The 18,668-nt window shown below is 34.1% G+C and overlaps 1 protein-coding gene across 3 annotated transcripts in view; it reads right to left on the bottom strand.

Moving 5' to 3' along the window:
• Positions 1 to 18,668, bottom strand: part of LOC118183748 (protein pangolin, isoforms A/H/I/S-like) — a 298,772-nt gene that overhangs the window by 173,973 nt on the left and 106,131 nt on the right. The window contains exon 1 of one of the 3 annotated variants that reach the window (XM_035353349.2): positions 6,292 to 6,439. The exons of the other annotated variants lie outside the window; for them this stretch is intronic. Coding sequence (XP_035209240.1) covers positions 6,292 to 6,387 — 96 coding nt within the window. The 5' untranslated portion in view covers positions 6,388 to 6,439. Of the gene's footprint in view, positions 1 to 6,291; positions 6,440 to 18,668 lie in introns of those variants that run through there. 3 annotated transcript variants of the gene reach the window in all.

The following is an 18,668-nucleotide window of genomic DNA, read 5'->3' as shown; positions in this document are numbered from 1 at the left end:
CAAATGTTCGCCAAAAAAACGCCAAGTTACCATAATGTAAAGATCAACCGAAATCTGTTCTTACAATGCGTGCAAACAGCCATGTTATCTCAGTATATAGGGTTACACGTGCTGAAGTAGGTATATTTGCACACTTTGTCACAATCAAAACTTTCAAATGCTCCAAGAATAATACGTTACCGTTCTGCGTGCCTCTTCCATTTTGAGTCAAAGAATGCCTAGCATACAGGGTGTCCATAGTTTCATCACCGCATAATAAATTTAAACTGAAACGTAATTTTACGAAGTAACAGCAACTAATTTATATTGATACACTCTCTCATTCAAGGAATTGCGTTTGTTCTAATTTTGGGGAAAAGCAACAGGGAACTTGTTTGTTAAGACAAAACAGTATTGTGCATTGAAAAAGTAATGTGCGTTGTCTGGTCATGGGAAGCGAAATCTCCGAAAACAGTTTAGAGGCGATTCCGACATGAATTTAATAAATCTCCACCAACGGAACAAGCAATTAAAGATGCTTAAATAGTTTCGAGAGATCGGACTTCTTTTGCATAAAGGAGGTGCAGGTAGTCCACGACTCAGTGATGAAAATGTTTACTCTATTTGAGCTGTGTTTGTGTGCAGACACAGTAAATCCATTCGCCATGCCAACCTGCAACAGGAATTCCCAGGTCGACTGTTCATTTCATAGCCACTCTGTTCTCCGAACGTCACACCACTCGACTTCTTTTCCGGGGATATTTGAAGAACAGAACCTAGTTTATGCTGCAAAGATTCGCAGCATCGAAAAGAAATCGTAACAGCAGCTACAGTGACTCGGCAAATGCTTAATAACCTTTGGAGGGAAATCAAGAACAGACTTCATATTCTTTGAGCAACTAATGGTGCTCATGTTGAAGTGTATTGATACATAATTCTAAATAAAATGCAGTCAGTCTTTTTTCCCTTATGGACCCGGGCTCGAATGACGGAGATGGCATGGTTTAACTCTCCGTCCCTTCTAGTAGGCAACGGTGGCTACCTATTAGGTGCTTCCATGATAAAATGGTCACCACTTTAGACACTTGTAGTGGCGCAAGGCTAATGGCTATTAAATAAAGCGCCTGGCCATTAAAAAAATAGCATAAAAATAAATAAAAAAACTTATTGTCGCTTGGAGAAGCATTACATATCAAACTTTAAACAACAAAGTATTGTCACGTACGATAATATAACACTGCGCTCTAGTTCGGTTAAATCTTCTCTATGCAGCTTTAGAGTCCAAATTGCCTTTGTCCCTGAAGGATTATTGTTTTCGTTTCGCAATTATGCGTTGAATCACTATAAACGGCGAATCTCTTTTCAAACAGTTGCCACCACATGTTAAGAGTCCTGAATTATATTTGAAGAAATTAAATAACGAAAAATCTGCAGAAATGTATGTATGTTTCTCGCATTGTGATAAAACAACGGTACATACAGCCATCGAATTTTGAATGACGTAGTTCTCTTACGAATATGGGCATGTGGAAGACCAAATTTGAATTTTGGAATTAGTTTTATTATCGATTTCATATTTTGTAAAACTTTAACGAATTTTTTAGTAACAAACTCAAACGATTTAAAAGCGAGCAAAGGCAACACTCTACGGGGGGGGGGACCTTTTTATCTGCAGGCGCGGAACTGTGTATCAGAAATTCTACAGATAGACTCATTTTAAAATTATTTTGCGACATTGCTATTGAACTGAATTTTATGGTTTAAGTGCAAAGAACATGATATTTAATAAATAAAGGTAACACACAAAGCGTTAAAAAAACGCCCCTTTGGACGTAATTTAAAATCTGAAAAACTTTCAGATTATTTTTTAAATAATTAAATTAAGCGAAGTAAATAATGCAGTTCATCACCCTTGCTTAATAACAGTTCTAGCCTGATAAGCATGCATGCACTAAATTCGTTTCTGATTCCAACTGCAAAAAAAATTCAAAATTGAAGATCCTAAGAGTTTTCACATATTTTTATTCTCCAAAACACTTTAACAAATGCCAAATTATATTTCATACTTAAGTCCAGCTTAAAAGTACCATAATAGATTATCAAATATAAGACATCTAATTTACCATTCTATAGAATCCTCCTTTGTTAAACACCTGAAAACTGATGCCTTAACTTTGGGAGCAGTTATCATTTCACTTACTTAAGATCGTCCATATTAGCTATTATCAGTCTACTAAAAATAAGATTTGCGCAGTGTAATTTGAGAAAATTATATCCGATTTCACATTAATATTGAAATATTTTGATAGCAACAATTTTCTTTGCCTGAATAAAAGTATTATGTCGACTCACAACTCAGTTTTAGCTCAGCATCTCTAAACATTACTGAACTTATGCTTCACAACCTTTTTTTGGAAAACTGCGCATTTATGGGGATATTCAAAAACCAAACATTTTTTTTTATTGGTTGGGGGGGGGGGATAAATAAACTTTTCCATGCGTTAAGCTGAAATTCGAATCAAATCTCACTGGCTTATCATTCCCCTCCCCACTATCGCTGAGAGGGGGAGACAGGCTTTTAATTTAAAAAAAGAGTCATGAATTACGCATGCACACCGTTCTTTTACTGGTCAGCTTGCATCTTTAGTTTCTGTTTTCCTCTTATTTATTAAAAATACCTGAACATTACAAATCTACTCTTTTATTCACGATTAATACGTTACTCGAAATATCAGATAAACTGATTTACACATCAAACATAGAATATTTTAACTAAGCTATTTATTTCATTAGATTACCGCTATTTTTCTCTACAGGTGAAGTAAAGTTTGGAGAAAAGTCTCGCAAAGGAACAGAAGTTTGTTACTACTGCAAAACAAATTATGTACATACTCCTGGCCAACTACTATAAACTTTTAATTATAAACAGAAATTCCGAACCATAAACATAGGAAACGTGACAATCAGTTGCATAAAGCATAAAACTTAATGACCAGAACACATGCTGACATAAAAACAAATAAATCAATATTTTAAAAAAAAGTAAGCAGGAAGGTTAGTAAACGGCGTGGGTTGGTTGGCGACGTGAAAAGCTTCAAACCTACAATTAACCTGCAATTTATGCACTTCCTCGGTACGGTAAGGAGATGTAATATATGGAATTACTTCAATTTCCACTATTCAAAAAAAGTCCATTTCCAGAGGACAAAGCTACTTTAAAAATAAAATTTAAAAAAAAAAAAAAAAAAGCGTTGACATTCAGTGACGAAATAGATTTTTTAACATTAAAAAAGTACCAACAAATACGTCACGTAAAAAGACTTTATATATTTAATAAAATGACACTTGCTATCAAGGAAATGTATATTACTTAAAAAATACTACATTTTTTTTAAAATTTTTTATCAGACGCTACAAATTTATAAATAGCTCTTGAGTACAGAATTCGCTTTTCGAAGCAAAAATAGCAATTTAAATTCAAAGTGTATAACCAAATGACTAAAAAATCTAGAGTTCAGGAGCAGCTGGGAGGAGCTAATTAGAGAGCCATATGCAAAATAATTAATATACAGCTTATACAAAATAAAAACTTTTCAAAAATCTGAGAAAGGTTTCAGATTGTAATGGTCGCCCAAAAGGGCTTGTTAAGGTTTTTTACGCTCACGCTGAGATCGCAGAATACCAGACTGCTGCCAAAGAATATCTAATGACGTTCTTTGCTGCTGCTACACTCAATCTGCTTACTCACTTTCTACGGTCTTTTCAGCTTTATTACTAAGTATCATTTTCTTCGCGCTTGCCCCATACACAATTCAACAGCAAAATTTTAAAAATTTTAGAAGTAGCATATGTTTAGAATTTCCGATGCAATGTGAAGTGTTGGCATATAATTTTGTAACCCCCCCCCCCAGTCTTTACTTACTTCGTCAAATCAATGTTCAATGTTCTTAGTAAGATAGGTTACAGAACTTTTTTTTTTTTTTGGTCTTTTTATTCTTAACGTTTTGTGTGTTAACCTTATTTATCAAACATCATGTTATTCGCACTTACGCCACAATTAAACCAGTAAAATCACTAAATATTTAAAAACAGCATATCTCTAAAATTATCGATAGACAGTCTCGCCATTGCTCGCTTTGAAATCGTTGAGTTGGTTAATCCAAAAAAGCTTTACAAAATATGAAATAAGATAGCAAAACAAATTCCAAATTCGGACTTGCAGGTATCTATATTCAGATGGAGGAGTAAGTTATTCAAAATTTGATTATTCTAGGTACTGTCGTTTTTTCACAATGCGAGAAAAATACATACATTCATTCTTTATCACTTATGTTCTTTAAAGTAAATACAAGGCGATCATATTTGGTGGCAAAAAACTCAAAAGTGACGCAGCTTTTAATAGTGATAGCCCATTTGGGCTGCACTCCCGGTTAAAAATTAACTGGATTCAGAGTTTAAAAAAAAAAAAAAAAAAAAAAAAAAAGAGTTATTTTGTTTATTGTTGAATGACCGAAAAAAATTACTATCAGTAGAATACAGTATGAAATTAAAGAAACGAACGAAAATTAAACGAAAAAACAAAATGAAAAAGAAAAGTGCGGAGTATTAAAGCACTTGGGCGTTGTTTTATCCACAGTAGTACGTACTTTAATTGCACATAGACCGGAATATATAAAATCGCAAAATAAAAAAAACAAGAAGTGCTAACGATTTTTTCATGAGAATGTGAACTCAGTAACATTGTTCAAGTTCTCTTGAGAATACTATTTTTTAATCCATTTAATAACTTAGTTTTAGTCCAAAGGGGCTTTGTCCCTGAAGGACTATTGTTTTCGTTTTGCGATTTTGCGTCGGAACACTTTAAAAGGCTGTATCACTTTTCAAATCGTGCCACCAAATGCTATCGCCCTGTAAATGTATTTATGTTTCTTGCATTGTGATAAAACAACGATACCTAGAGCCACCCAATTTTGAATGACGTAATCCTACTGCGAATATAGGCATCTGAAAGCCTAAATTTGGAATTTGTTTTATTATCGATTTCACATTTTGTAAAACTTTAACGAATGATTAACAAACTCAACGATTTAAAAGCGAGTAATGGCTCTACGGGGGGGGGGAGGAACCCTTTTTATCTTTAGCGCGCGGAACTGTGTATCGGAAATTCTAAAGATTTGTTCATTTTAAAATTATTTTGCGATATTGCTGTTGAACTGAATTTTATGGTTTAAGTGCAAAGAACATGATATTTAATAAATAAAGGTAACACACAAAACGTTAAAAAACGCCCCTTTGGACGTAATTTAAAATCTGAAACCTTTCAGAATCCCCCCCCCCGAAAAAGGCTACTAATACTAAACTTTCTTCGGGAATGTTCGCGAACTGTGATTTCTTACCTAATCTACCTCAATGGCAAATGGTACAGTAGTTCACGTCGATTTTTTTCTGAGTCATGATGGTAATCAATAGTCTGAACGCATTCAGACCAGTCCGTTTGCCGTGTTTAATGTCATGCAGCTCATGTTAGTAGGGAGGGCATTTTATACATCAATAGTTAGTCATTTCTAACATGCCTATCGGGTATAGTATAAAGAATTTTTGACTTTAACGAATAACGATATGATACGATATATGGCGAGAGAAGATTCTACCTTACATTTTGATGAGCAAGGAAAAAATCTTAAAAAAGATTTTGTACTTCCGTTAAACTTGAGCTTCGTTCTTTTTTGGACTATACTCCTGATAATATTGCCTAATAGGTAAGCCTGAAGATATTTAAAACTTATAAAGAGTCTCTTGTAATTTCTTTTTTCAATACTTCAATTTAAAAGACTATGAACTAAAATGAAGGACTATTTATGTTTTCTATTTGAGTTAAGCAAACTCTCTAACTTGTTGAATAAAGATTTCATAGCTATTCTAACTTATGATTCTTTAATAAAACTGTGCTAAATAGAGGATAGTGTAGCTGTGTTAAATGCACGACATATCAAACATACATTATTAGCGCTCCATTATTTAAATATACTCATTTCAACTAGCTTCTAAAGGCATCCAAAAGACTTAATTTTTTAATTAAAGTACAGAAGCGAAAAATTTTAAAATAAATTACATAATAACGCATACAATTGTACTGAATTTTTATCTTATTCATTACAAATAATCGTCATCATTTATCTGCATAATAGTAAATAAATAAATAACAGAGAACGTTTTAAATACATTAGCTAACTTATTTTTAACTAACATATGTCAACAAAATAAATATATCAATTACTACAATAATTAAGTAAATAATTACAAACTGCATACCGAAAGCAGACGATAAAAATTACAAACAGCACAATATCCTGGGAAAGATGGAACCCATGTGTGTGAATTCGCATAGAAGTGCTCATACTGCGTCATTTTGGAAAACGCATTAAATGCTGCAAAAGTATCTACAGAAAAATACGAACCCACTCACGGTCATTGAAACTAGTGACAAAAATGAGAAAGTAAATCTGAAGAACGAATTGGACTTACGAAATTGTTTTATCTCAATGCACAGCACTCAAGACGTATTGTTTTTGTCCATATCTCTTATTCTTATTTTGATTAGTTTTGGAGGTCTGACTTTGAAAATACAGATAAAGAAAGATTACCAAGGAACTAAAAATTACGAACAGCCGAAACATGAAACTTATATTTAAAATTATTGTCACAATTACCACTTCTGCTGCCAATTAACAAAGATAATCTACAACTAAAGGACAGAAGATACAATGAAGTCGTTTAATAAATTTTAACTATCCATATAAATCATGTGATTATCGCACAGCGGAATTTTGGATCACGAACAAATTATCGGAACAAAAAATATATCGGATGACAAGCGGTATTTCGAGTTACGGACACTCAAGATGACTTTTAACCAGCGACACTGAAATGACACTCAGGGACTTTTGAAAACATGATATCAAAATTTTCCATTCTTAGAGATTTTTAGAGCTTTAAGGATTTTTGGATACTAATGATGTGTCCCTCAGCCAGTGTTTCTCAACTTTTTTCCCCCTCCATGCACCCCTTTTAACATTGCTAGATCCTCTTTCTCCTTTCTTAAACTCGAAAAATACATTCAAGACCTTTTCTGCTCCGTGCATCTCTTTCACCATTGCCAGAAAATAATTCTCCCCTCGTTTCCCAAACTTGGAAAATATGTATTTAGATTTAGATTCTCCTTAACTTGTTTTTTACTACTTAAACAACAAAAAGGAACAGTAAATGTTGATAAATACCAAAACTTGACTAAAGGTGCTTTTCTTTTATATTCATAAACATTTAATAGCTAAATAAAAAAACTCCAATACAAGTTAATAATTCCCACACAGGAAGAATTCCCCCCTTGGTTGAGAACCCCTGCTCTGCGCAAAGTCATGACGTAAAAGAGACTAAAAGGAACCATACAAATACATTCAACAAGAACGAGCTAAAACAACTTTAGAAGGGGGGGGGAACTGAAAACTTTCAGATTTTATATTACGCCCAAAGGGGCTTTTTTAAACGTTTTGTGTGGTACCCTTATTTATTAAATATCATGTTCTTCGAATTTAAACCATAAAATTCAATTTAACAGCAATATCGCAGAATATTTAAAAGAGCATATATTTAGAATTTCCGATACACAGTCTCGCGCACTGGAGATAATTCCCCCCCCCGTAAAGTGCTGCATTTGCTCGCTTTGAAATGGTTGAGTTTAATGCTTTATAAAATATGAAATAGATAAAACAAATTTCAAATTTGGCTTTCCAGATGCCCACATTCGGTGAAGACTTACGTCATTCAAAATTTACGTTATTCAAAATACAAAATCTTTCTTATCGAATTCACGCTGCGAGATGTATCCAAATGAGGTACCAAAAAGAATAGATGTAAATACGCCACTCAAAAGCTATCGACAAGAAACAGGCGATATTAGATGAGAGAAATCGAATTCATTCGCAGGCCAAGATAAACCTTCACATTTTTTGATGGAAAGCAAACAGAACAGACAATCACTCCACAAAGCGATCGCTATTACATCTATCCACTCGAAAACAATGCGAGCCGCTAAAAGAGCCCACAAGCATCGTGGCTACAGATAAAATGCATTCTGTACTGTGATGACAGATTATTTCTCAAGTGGATTGTGTCTCTCGGGGTGCAACACTTAAATGGTAAGATTCCACCGACCTTTGGTAAAGGAGAAAAGCTTGGAAACAATCACAAAATGGGAGAGGTGTTTTTTTAGTTGCTGAGCTATCTAATCGAATGAAGAGGCCCACTTAGTACATACAGCCTTCCAAAACGCTGAAGGACGCAACTGCGTAGGCAATGTCGATTGTTATGAACAAAGTTAACCTGAACCTAAACATAAATAATGAAGTAATGATTCAAACTAAATTACATATATACAGACGGGAAAGGGAAGGAAAAACTCCGATACGAGTTTTCTACCGTTTCATCAAAACAGAATGTTCCGATGGCTAAAGCTAGCAAGCAGTTATCATTAATTTGTACAGGTAAAAATTTTAAGTAAACCCATGCTTTTAAAGAAATTATAAAACATCCCAGTTCTGCACGCTATTTTTTATCGTCCTTACACCTTAAATGTTTAATCATAACGTTAGTATTCCTAACAGATCGAATTTTAACAACATATAAGTTTGAAGTACTCTGAGAATTAACACACTCTCGATTAAATATACCAAACTAAAGAAATACTGTAATGTTCTGGAAAGATACCTAAGTATATTTTTGTAACATAACAGACAGTACTTACACATTTAAAGAACCGATAATTATTAAAACACACAGCAAGCAAACAAAGACTCTTGGCAAGATAACGTCAGTTAACAGCTTCAAAAAGGGACTACCACAGATATTTATTTAACTTCAGTGATTTATTAAACTGTCAGCTAGTAATCGATTTGTTAAGTAATAATAATAATAATAATAATAATAAAACAGAAGAGAAGAAATTTAAAAAACAGAGTTTGTTTTCATATAGAAATATTAAAAGCGGGGAATAATACAAACAAACTCAGTTACAAATTGTACTTTTAAGAGCGTAAACAAAGTGCAAGACAGAATCAACAAAGCGCGAAAGATTCCTCAGCAAATAGGAAAACAATGCAAATTGTAATACAGTAAAAATGAGCATAGAAAACACCCGAAAGGGCGTCAAGTCACGACAACAGGCTTCTGGAGGTGTCCAACCTCCTCCCTCGGAAAGGAAGTTGGGAGGGTTAGAGCCGTTAACACGAAGAGCACAAGATCAATTGAATTCCAAGTCACGTAAAGTTTGTCTGCTTCTGCTGCGAATGCACTTGGCACGGGCCTTGATCTTTAAAACTAAGAATACAAGCGTTAATCAAAAAGTTTATGGCAAGGAATAGGAAGCAATAGCTAAATACAAAACATTTCTATCCTTTGGACAGAAGGAAGTAACAGTTCCACTTTACGAAAAATTATTACTTTCACCGATCATTCCAAAATGATAATTATAGGCGTTTCGGTTCACAGCACATCAAAATGCATTGACACCAGACTTGTGATATTCTTCACTTCATGTATTAAAACTGAGAGAATGCTCTCTTTCAATGATCTTTTCAATAATCACTAATCGATATTTTTGTACAGCTGTAAAGAAATATGATTGCGCAGGGTAGTACTACGTGTGTTCGGTATTTTAATTGAAAATTTAGAAAATCAATATGCATCAGCTTACATGGAAAGTTAGTTTCTCTCATTTAAGTTTTTGAATCGAACACTTGCGACCGATAAACAGAAAGAACAGATACGAAAATTCTCTCAGTCCTATTCTTGTTGACATACAAATCTATTTTCTTCTTTTCGAATTTGTAATTTTATCGATATCTTTGCTTATTATGATGATAAGGCAGACTTTTTGGCAAAGAAAGGGACCAATATTCTCCTAATAACTGACAACCACATCACTTTTTACACTGCCAAAAGAGTAATCAAAAATTACTAGAGAAACGTTTTGGAAAGACGTTACCGTAAGCAACAGTCATAAAGTATGGACTAACAGAATTTTTGACACTCCGTTATGGCCCGGAAAGAAATCTGTTGCTATCTTTCCTCTTGTTACTGGATATTAATGTCTTGTTACTGGATAAACATCTGCATTGAAAGAATATTATCCCAAGCCCAACTTGTAAACTGTACAGGCTTCATGAGAAAATAGATGCCTGCACATGGAAGAGATACTGGGAGGCGAGATACGAAATATATTTATAGATTATACTGTGAACCCTTTTCTTTCATCTCTGCTTGTTCTGTCAACAGTTGGGCCCACCAGCGGCTGAGCGTTAAAAGTCGCTGAACACTGGTGGTTCGGTTCGAACTTCCAATCCTGCGAATGAGCTAGCTGCATCGGCGTTTTCGTGGTTTTCCCCATGTGTAACATGTATACGAGCCAGTTTCTCTTAGAAAGTGCTCCACGAAGGCATCCCTCCCCTTAGGCAATTAGCCCCCAAGGCTTTGCAGTAATCTGAGAAAAACCAAACCTGTCAACAGTTGTCTTTGTAATCTGCCGATAAACTTTTTAAAAAAAATCTCTGTATATTATAGTGACCTAAATATTCAAATATTCCCGCCTAAAAACATCTAATACACCTAAAAATTCCTTCAGAAGAATTTTAACAATTTTAGTAATTATCTACGATAATTATCATAGCTGATAACATTTAAATCATTATAAGATTACTTCCAGATAAAATATGAATTTACACGATGTATACAATCGACGCGATACAAAATCACTTGATTATTAACATATCTCATGCAAAATTTCAGAATATTGATGAGTATCTACCATGAATTAATTTTCTTGTAAAAATTCTCTACATTGCTACAGATGGACATTATTTTTACTTTTCGATGAATGCAGGCACACTCAACCAACGAAGCTAATGATCCCCATAGCTGCCAATCTTGAAATATGAAAAACGGGGAGTTTCCGGGAGGTATTCGCGCTACATGCCGATGGCATTTCGGAAAAGCTCCAATTGACTTAACTCACTTTATAATTTATTGAATTAATTATAATATGATTCACATGCAAAATATATTAATACACAATTTAAAATTCAATTATATACTCTACATTTTATGTTCTTTGGCTAATATACCTGCTGTAATTTTCTTAAACTTTTATACTGACAACATCCTGAGTAGAGAAGAAAAGCATTTATTTATCAAATACGAGGAAAACGAAATGAATAATTAATGAACATACTACTATGTGGATAAAGTCAGTAGCGTATTAGCTATTGCTGCATTACAAATGTCTACAGTACATCAAATAAAACTTTAAGAAAAATGATGCCGAAAATCACTAAGAGTCGTGAATGGAATCGACACAAGTTTCCTTTTTTTTCGGGGGGGGGGGGAACATTTTCCTTCGTAAAGGTTAAAAATTAAAAGCCAGAATCTACAACAGACAGGAAGAAGTGATCAAAAAACTAAGAGAGTTGACAGCTATAGATCAGTTATGGCAATCATATAAAAACACATTAATCTCTAAAACGATCATTTAACAAACATGGCCCGTGCCTGTCAAAACACGTTGAGCTTCTTTGTTGTTCTTGAAGCTTCTTTTTTGTCCTTGATTCAGATGATGAAATTAAGATGAAAGACCTTGAAATTAAAGTGAAAAATAAGCATTCATCACAAATTTTCTGCAAATAGAAAACTTGGAATTTCATGTTAAAATGGAATTAATAGTGAAATTAATATTCTGAAAATGATTATAATTGCAAACTTAATATATACATTCTTTGCGATGTAAACAGTCAGGTTGGAAGCGTCGTTGTATTTATGTTGTGACAATTATTTTTAAGATTTGACAAAAGTTCAATTTAAATTAAGTTCTAAGTAAATTAAGTTCTAGTAAATTAAGTTAACTAAATTTAAATTAAGTTCTTAGTTCTTGTCACAGAATTCGCTTGAACCAGAAAACTATGAAAATTTCATGCCATGCGGCATAGTTAAGGGAAAAAAAGGGAGGTTAATCTTAAATGTAAGACTGGCTAATGGCTATAGTTAACTAATCGCAATGCCAGGATAAGTGTTCAGTTTGGACTTACAATTTCTTGTAATAACTGGAATTTTAGAGACAGGGCAAGTCGCCTCCTCTTGCAATATTTATTTATAATGAGTTTCAGTTTGTGTTATTTTTATGAGAAACCACCAGAAGGTTATTAATAAATAAAAAAATATTTAATTCATTTGTATTTGCGTTGACAGACTTAGCGGTCACGGGCTTAAGTCACGAACAGGTTAGGATAACTATGTGGTTAGCGTAAGGTTGAATATTTAATTTAATTTCACACCGCAGAAATTAGAATGCTTCAAGTAGAAATGCAAGCATACTCGTACTAATTCATGCCTGCAGAAATATGCTTCCGATTGGTTGATCCCAATGATAGCGCTATGCTGTCCCCTTAAAAACTGCATACATTGCACATATTTTGCAACAGAAATATTGCTTAGACATTCGTAGCATTTGTGTAGGCTATTTTTAAACACAGCCATCTTCACACGGAAAACTCAATACATAAGGATTTTTGTATGAAAGATTTAGAACAAAAAGCTATAACAAAAGTAAAAGAGTGCTACTTTGGATACTTTTAAACATTGCTGCAAAGATCTGGGTGCAATTAATTTTGGATTTAAAAAAAGAGGGTCTACGTTTATTAAAGGGCCGGGGGGGAATCATCTCATAAGCGATGTCAAAAGAAGTACGTCTGACAAGCAGTTGCAAAGACTCTGCATTTTAAATAATGTTTGGATTGCAGAATACAAGAAAGAAATCCCCCAGATTTATAACCAAGCTTTATAGTTGAATATAGCTTCACTTTTTTCTAAAAAATCTAAAAGCTACTATTTTAGAGATAAAAAAATACATTCACTTGTGAAACACCATAAGAAGTTTGCACCTTTCTAAAACTTCGCATAGACGAGTTACGTGACTGCAATCCAGACCATTTTTCACACGTCTGTAAGTCTTAAAAGAATCACTACAGATGCCACTGACTTGACAAAATCCATTTGTCAGTCGATTAGTGAAAAAACTACTGGAAACACCCCATTGGCATGAACGTGGAAGGAATATATTACATCCAGCTTTTACAAAATCGTTAATCATTATTTTGCACAAATGTGCACATCTCTATGTCCAGGTTGATGTCACTGAGCTCCGGAAATTTATTGAAAGGAAATAATTTATATATAATGAATACTTTTTTTAAAGCAACAGGAATAACTAATTTATAACTTGGAAATATCGCACGAATGGATTATTATCAAGCTGATAGGAAACCAGGTACACGATTTTACATAATCCACAAATTGCATGTTTCCTTGACAGATAACTGCTGGTCACCAGTCGTGAAATACTAATCCAATATTTGTAACTATCAACAAAGTCAATTTCGTTCTTTCGGTGGTTCAGGTTTGTATGTAATAGGAGATAAAATACTTAATCTAAAACATCTCTACTACTAATTTATTTACAAGTTACTGAAATAGATCACAATTTTCTTTTGCCACTAATTGTTAGAGCCGGCGATTCCCTTACAAACATTCTAACTCATAGTTAAGGCAAGGTATAGCGCTCTCTATAGGCGTTTCGCAACACTCCCCACCTAAACGCTTAACATAGAGTTCATACAAATACTTACCAATTTCCATCATTTTTATTTACATCAATCACATTGCAATAAAGTAATTGCCACATTTTTGCATATGGTCTTTTAAACAAGTTTCCTACTACGGAAGAACTGTGTGTTCTTGTAGCTTAATAGTTCTCATGGACAAAACAACAGTCATTATTAACTGCATGAGCAATATCACAACTGATGCATGCTAGTTCTGGAACCAATGCCGACAACGAAAAGAACACAAAAAATTTTAAGACTGCTGAATCCAAAAAATTGCCGGAGCGAGATAGAACAGCAATATGTTATATACCACACATCGCGCACACCGAGCAGCGTACATCAGAGTTGCTGGAGGAACAGACATTTCACGGCAGCTACATAAGATGCGTATATACTCTTCTTAAAAAGTGGAAAAACCTTGAAACAAAACATATGTCTCCTCCCTGCCTTGGGTAAAGAAATCGAAAGAGTCATCCTCCAACGACATTTCATTAACTCTCAGTCATTAAAAGTCACTACCTCTGTTCACACCCATGAAATAGGGTCTACGCTTTAGCCAACTAGGTGGTGGTGTATTTAATTATGGCAAAGCACACTAGGGCTACCTGCCTAAGAGGAGGAATGCCTTCGTAGAGGACTTTCTAAGGGAAACTGGCTCGTATACACGTTACACATGGGGAAAACCACGAAAACACCAATGCAGCCAACCCGTTCGCGGGATTCGAACCTCGGACCGAACTACCAGTGTTCAGCGACTTTACCGCTCGGCCGCTGGTGGGCTTTAGCCAACTAGTAAAGACAAATTTGTGCATGCATGGATATATTTAAAAGTCTCATGACTGGATGGCAGTTATGATATCTTGGCGTAAATCTGAAAAGTTACAATATTCAGGCAAAATCTTTATACCAGTTTTAGTGACATACCAAGGTCTATTTGCCTAGCAATCAGGTTCTGCTTATGCTATGCTTACCATTTAACCATCCATTAAATACGATCCAAGGGACTGCACAATAAATAACCATCAATAGTTACAGAGACGGCCTTTACGCTGACCAAGCCCTGGACAAACTAAATAACACTATCGTGAATAATGAGTGTGATATCTTACATACATCTGTTATATCTGTTGACGTGCAGAGTGTCACTATATCGACTGAACATAAGAGTCAATTAAAACCAGCCAATAACTACTGATTAAATATATATATATATACATATATAATAATAATAATAAAATATTACATTCTATTAAGAGGATACCTGGCTAATTATTCGAACCTTTTAATCCTTCTACAAGGGGTAGGGCCTTCGGCCCAGGCACCCAGGTGTTCCAAAGTACCGTTCTACCAGGACGCATAAGAGTCACTGAACATAAGACAGAGAGACTGAACATGATCTGTCCAAAAACTTTCTTTGACCTCCTCCACATCTATCTGAAAATAAATGCATGCAAACTACAACCATCGATAGTATCCATTTGATCCACATTAACAACGGCTACTTGCACAGATCCTGTCCCCGGCCTAGTTATGATAAGTTCTCTCCTTAATCGCCCTTTTAGTGGGGAAGGCGTAAGGTATTTTCCCCTCCTTATTGTGTGTTTTCGTCATGTAATTTTAGACGCACGTTCAGCTTACAATCGGAAGATCCAGAGTTCGAATACCAACGAAAACACTAATGACTCAACATATTGACGATTTAAAAAGGTACACAGCACAAACTAACGCAGCAGCCTACGAGACACTAATGAAGTAATTTCTTCGACATTGATATTGGTTCCCAGTAACTCTGTATTTCCAGGCAGAGCTGGCTGCCCTTAAAGTCCTTCACAGCTTTGCGTTATACAGAGCGGCCACACAGTTGTGTGTGCGTTTAAGTTGGGCATTCCATTCCGATCTGTAATGACTCACCATAGGCTTCATGCCATTCGAGGACAGCACTACAGAAGCAACACTGTCTTGTAAATCCAGAAGCAACTCTTCTCTCCCAGTTAGATAGCATCAAACTGAAAATCCAGTGGGTCCATGCCCACACTGGAATTGCTGGCAATGAAAAAGCAGATGAAATTCGAAATCGGCTGTCCCAGATCTCAACAAAAATATGTTACATACGCTACCTAAATCGCATTTGAAGACATGCACTAAGCCTTGTTAATAGAACAGTGCAGAAAATCTGGGATGATGCTGACATTGGCAGGAGAGTATATAATTTTTTAGCGAAAACCACCAAAGAACTATACAGAAATACAACAGCACTGATGCGTGGAAATATCTAGAATCACATGCAAGATTCACCACACTGTTAAATACCATTTCTGCTAAAGGTATTATTAACTATATAAATTCGTACAACTTTGTTAGTTCGGGCCCCACGGTAGAGACATTAGTTTTTTTTTTTTTTTTTTTTTTTTTTTTTTTTTTTTTTTTTTTTGTTTTTGTTTTGTTTTGTTTTGTTTGTTTGTTTAAAAAAAAAGCAGGATTTGTGAAGAATGAGCAGTGCCCTCGCTGGGAATCTAACCACGGACCTCTCGAATACGCGCCGAGTGTGCTGACCACTACACCAAGAAAGCGGGAGAATACCTTATAAAATTATTAGTTATTAATATTTCCAAGAATTTTGAAAGCAAATGTATGGAATTTTTATGTTTTACTGCGTGAATCGAACATTTGCAAATTTTTTATTTGCAAGGGCACCGAAAACGTTTACAAAATGCCTCTCAGTACCTCTAAGTGCTGAAAATGTTTATTGAGAGAAATTTTGTCATTGGAAATATGCAGCTAAGAAAAATATTTAAAGAATCAAAGCCTCCAGCCTTAAATATAATTTTGAAAGAATCTGCCACGAAATACTTAAGAAATTTCCTACAAATGTGCAAGCTTAATGCCAGATTATCGATTTGATTTAAAAATGCTTCACACAGCAATGCAGGTCTTAAAATTTGCAGCTCACTCTTAATATGACATTCATTACAAAGCTACTTAAGACTGAAAATATAAACCGGATTAACGAACCACAGAAGACTTAAACAATTAATAGTCATAAAAAAACCTTTTATTAAAATAGGATTATAAAACATTACATTACAGTATTATAAAACAAAAGAAAAATATTTCCTATTCAACCGAAAACTATCTTTCAGAAGTTTAAAATGCTTTGTTTTAGAACATGTTCTTTTTGATTGCTAATAAACAATATCAATAATTATGACATTTTCGTGCAGATTAATGACCATTAATACATTAAACAATTTAACATTCAATAAGACTTTCAGTTTTTAAATATCCTCGTTCGTAACGAAAAACAACAGCTGGAACTGGATGAAAACCATCTTCTAGAGTGAATTTCCACCCAGTTTACTCACGGTTGATAATATCTCAGATTCTATTTGCATATTCAGTAGCTCATAGATCAGATGTTATCAAGCTAGTGCAAGTTTTATAATGGCCATTTCAGATCCACAACTCACGTAAATTAACGATGAGTAATTTATTGAATGTTACATCAAACAATGCATGGAAGAGTAGAGGCCAGTTTTCAGCCCACTAATCTTACCGTCCCACTAAAGTGAACAAAATGGGGAGGGGATATGAGACGCAAGCAGTTTATGTAGTCTCTGCCTCCATTTTGGCAAAGTAAATATGTGTTAAGTACAAATAAAGCATGCCACCATAAAATCTTTTTGACATTTATAAAGTAAACAAAATGTTACCTGGACTCATTTACCTATTTTCATATAAATAATTAAGTGAATTGAAATATTGAATAAATTAATATAATTTATTTCCTACATTCATGAAATCGTGATCCTTATGATAAAAACAAGTATTGCTTATTAGTTTCGGAGCCAAACGTAATTATTAAATTAAAACATCTCACTAAGTAGTCACGATTACTACCACATCAAATCAACTTTGATGCAATAGCTACTTCTCATTAAATAATACAATAGCATGTAATAGAAAATAAGTGCAATAAGTAAAGTGAAATGAGAATATACTACATATTTTTATAATTTAGAAGAAAAGTACGTCAAACTTAATTCAGATTACTCAACATGCATGAAATGCAGTTTCCTCCCCCCTCCTCCAATTTTGAGTAGATTATAAGTAGTTTTTACTACTAGAATATACTAGATTAAAACAAAAACTAAAGATTACAACTAGTAGAATATTCTAGATTACAAAAACTTCTAGAATATATACTAGTTTACAAAATAATTTACAAAAAATTATTATGAATTCTGATTTAATTTTTGAAAAAAAAAAATCTTATTTACATACTACTTTTTAATTTCTTACCTCAAGGTTAAGTAAAAATTTATCATTTGTAATTCCCTTATTTCTTTCTCTCCCCCCCCTTTTTTTTAAATTTATAATTGAGGGGATAGAAGGAAGATTTTTCGAAAATAAACTACAAACTTGTATTACTATGAGAATACATAAATCTAAACCAAATATTTAATATGGTATTTTGAAATTCCTGCAAGGAATTACCTGCGAAACGAAGTATTTCAGTTTCCACTTCTAACGAAATTAAATTTTGCATGCGATTATAAAAACGTCTCTTCAAAAATGCGAAGACAATTTAGCAACTACTATCACCTTAATGACACTCTAACGTACTCTCTGACACAACATAGATCGGACACTGTTATGGCATTTTTTATGTTTTCTTGGTTTTTCTCTCATGAGTTCTTGCGATATGATATAAACCTATCGATCTCATGCAAAAGCAGGATTAACCTTTAAATGATTCCACGCTCCGAAATCTCTTCCACAACTTCCCATTACAAATGTTACAACATAGTATCGTGAATAGAACAGGTAAAGATATTGAGAATTAAAACGAATATTTTGAATGATGAAGGAGATAAAGTTTCGGATTTCTACATATTTCCCATTACAGAAGCGTACATAAAATTGAAGATATTTCCAACATGATAACAACAGAGTAGTAGGAGTGTACAAATTAGCTGTGCCGAA

This window comes from Stegodyphus dumicola, chromosome 1, assembly GCF_044657685.1.
Source record: "Stegodyphus dumicola isolate Sdum_Otavi_A_Nest chromosome 1, ASM4465768v1".
Classification (NCBI taxonomy): Eukaryota; Metazoa; Arthropoda; class Arachnida; order Araneae; family Eresidae; genus Stegodyphus; species Stegodyphus dumicola.
Note: the sequence above shows the minus strand (reverse complement) of the source record. Positions and strands in the feature narration are given on the sequence as shown.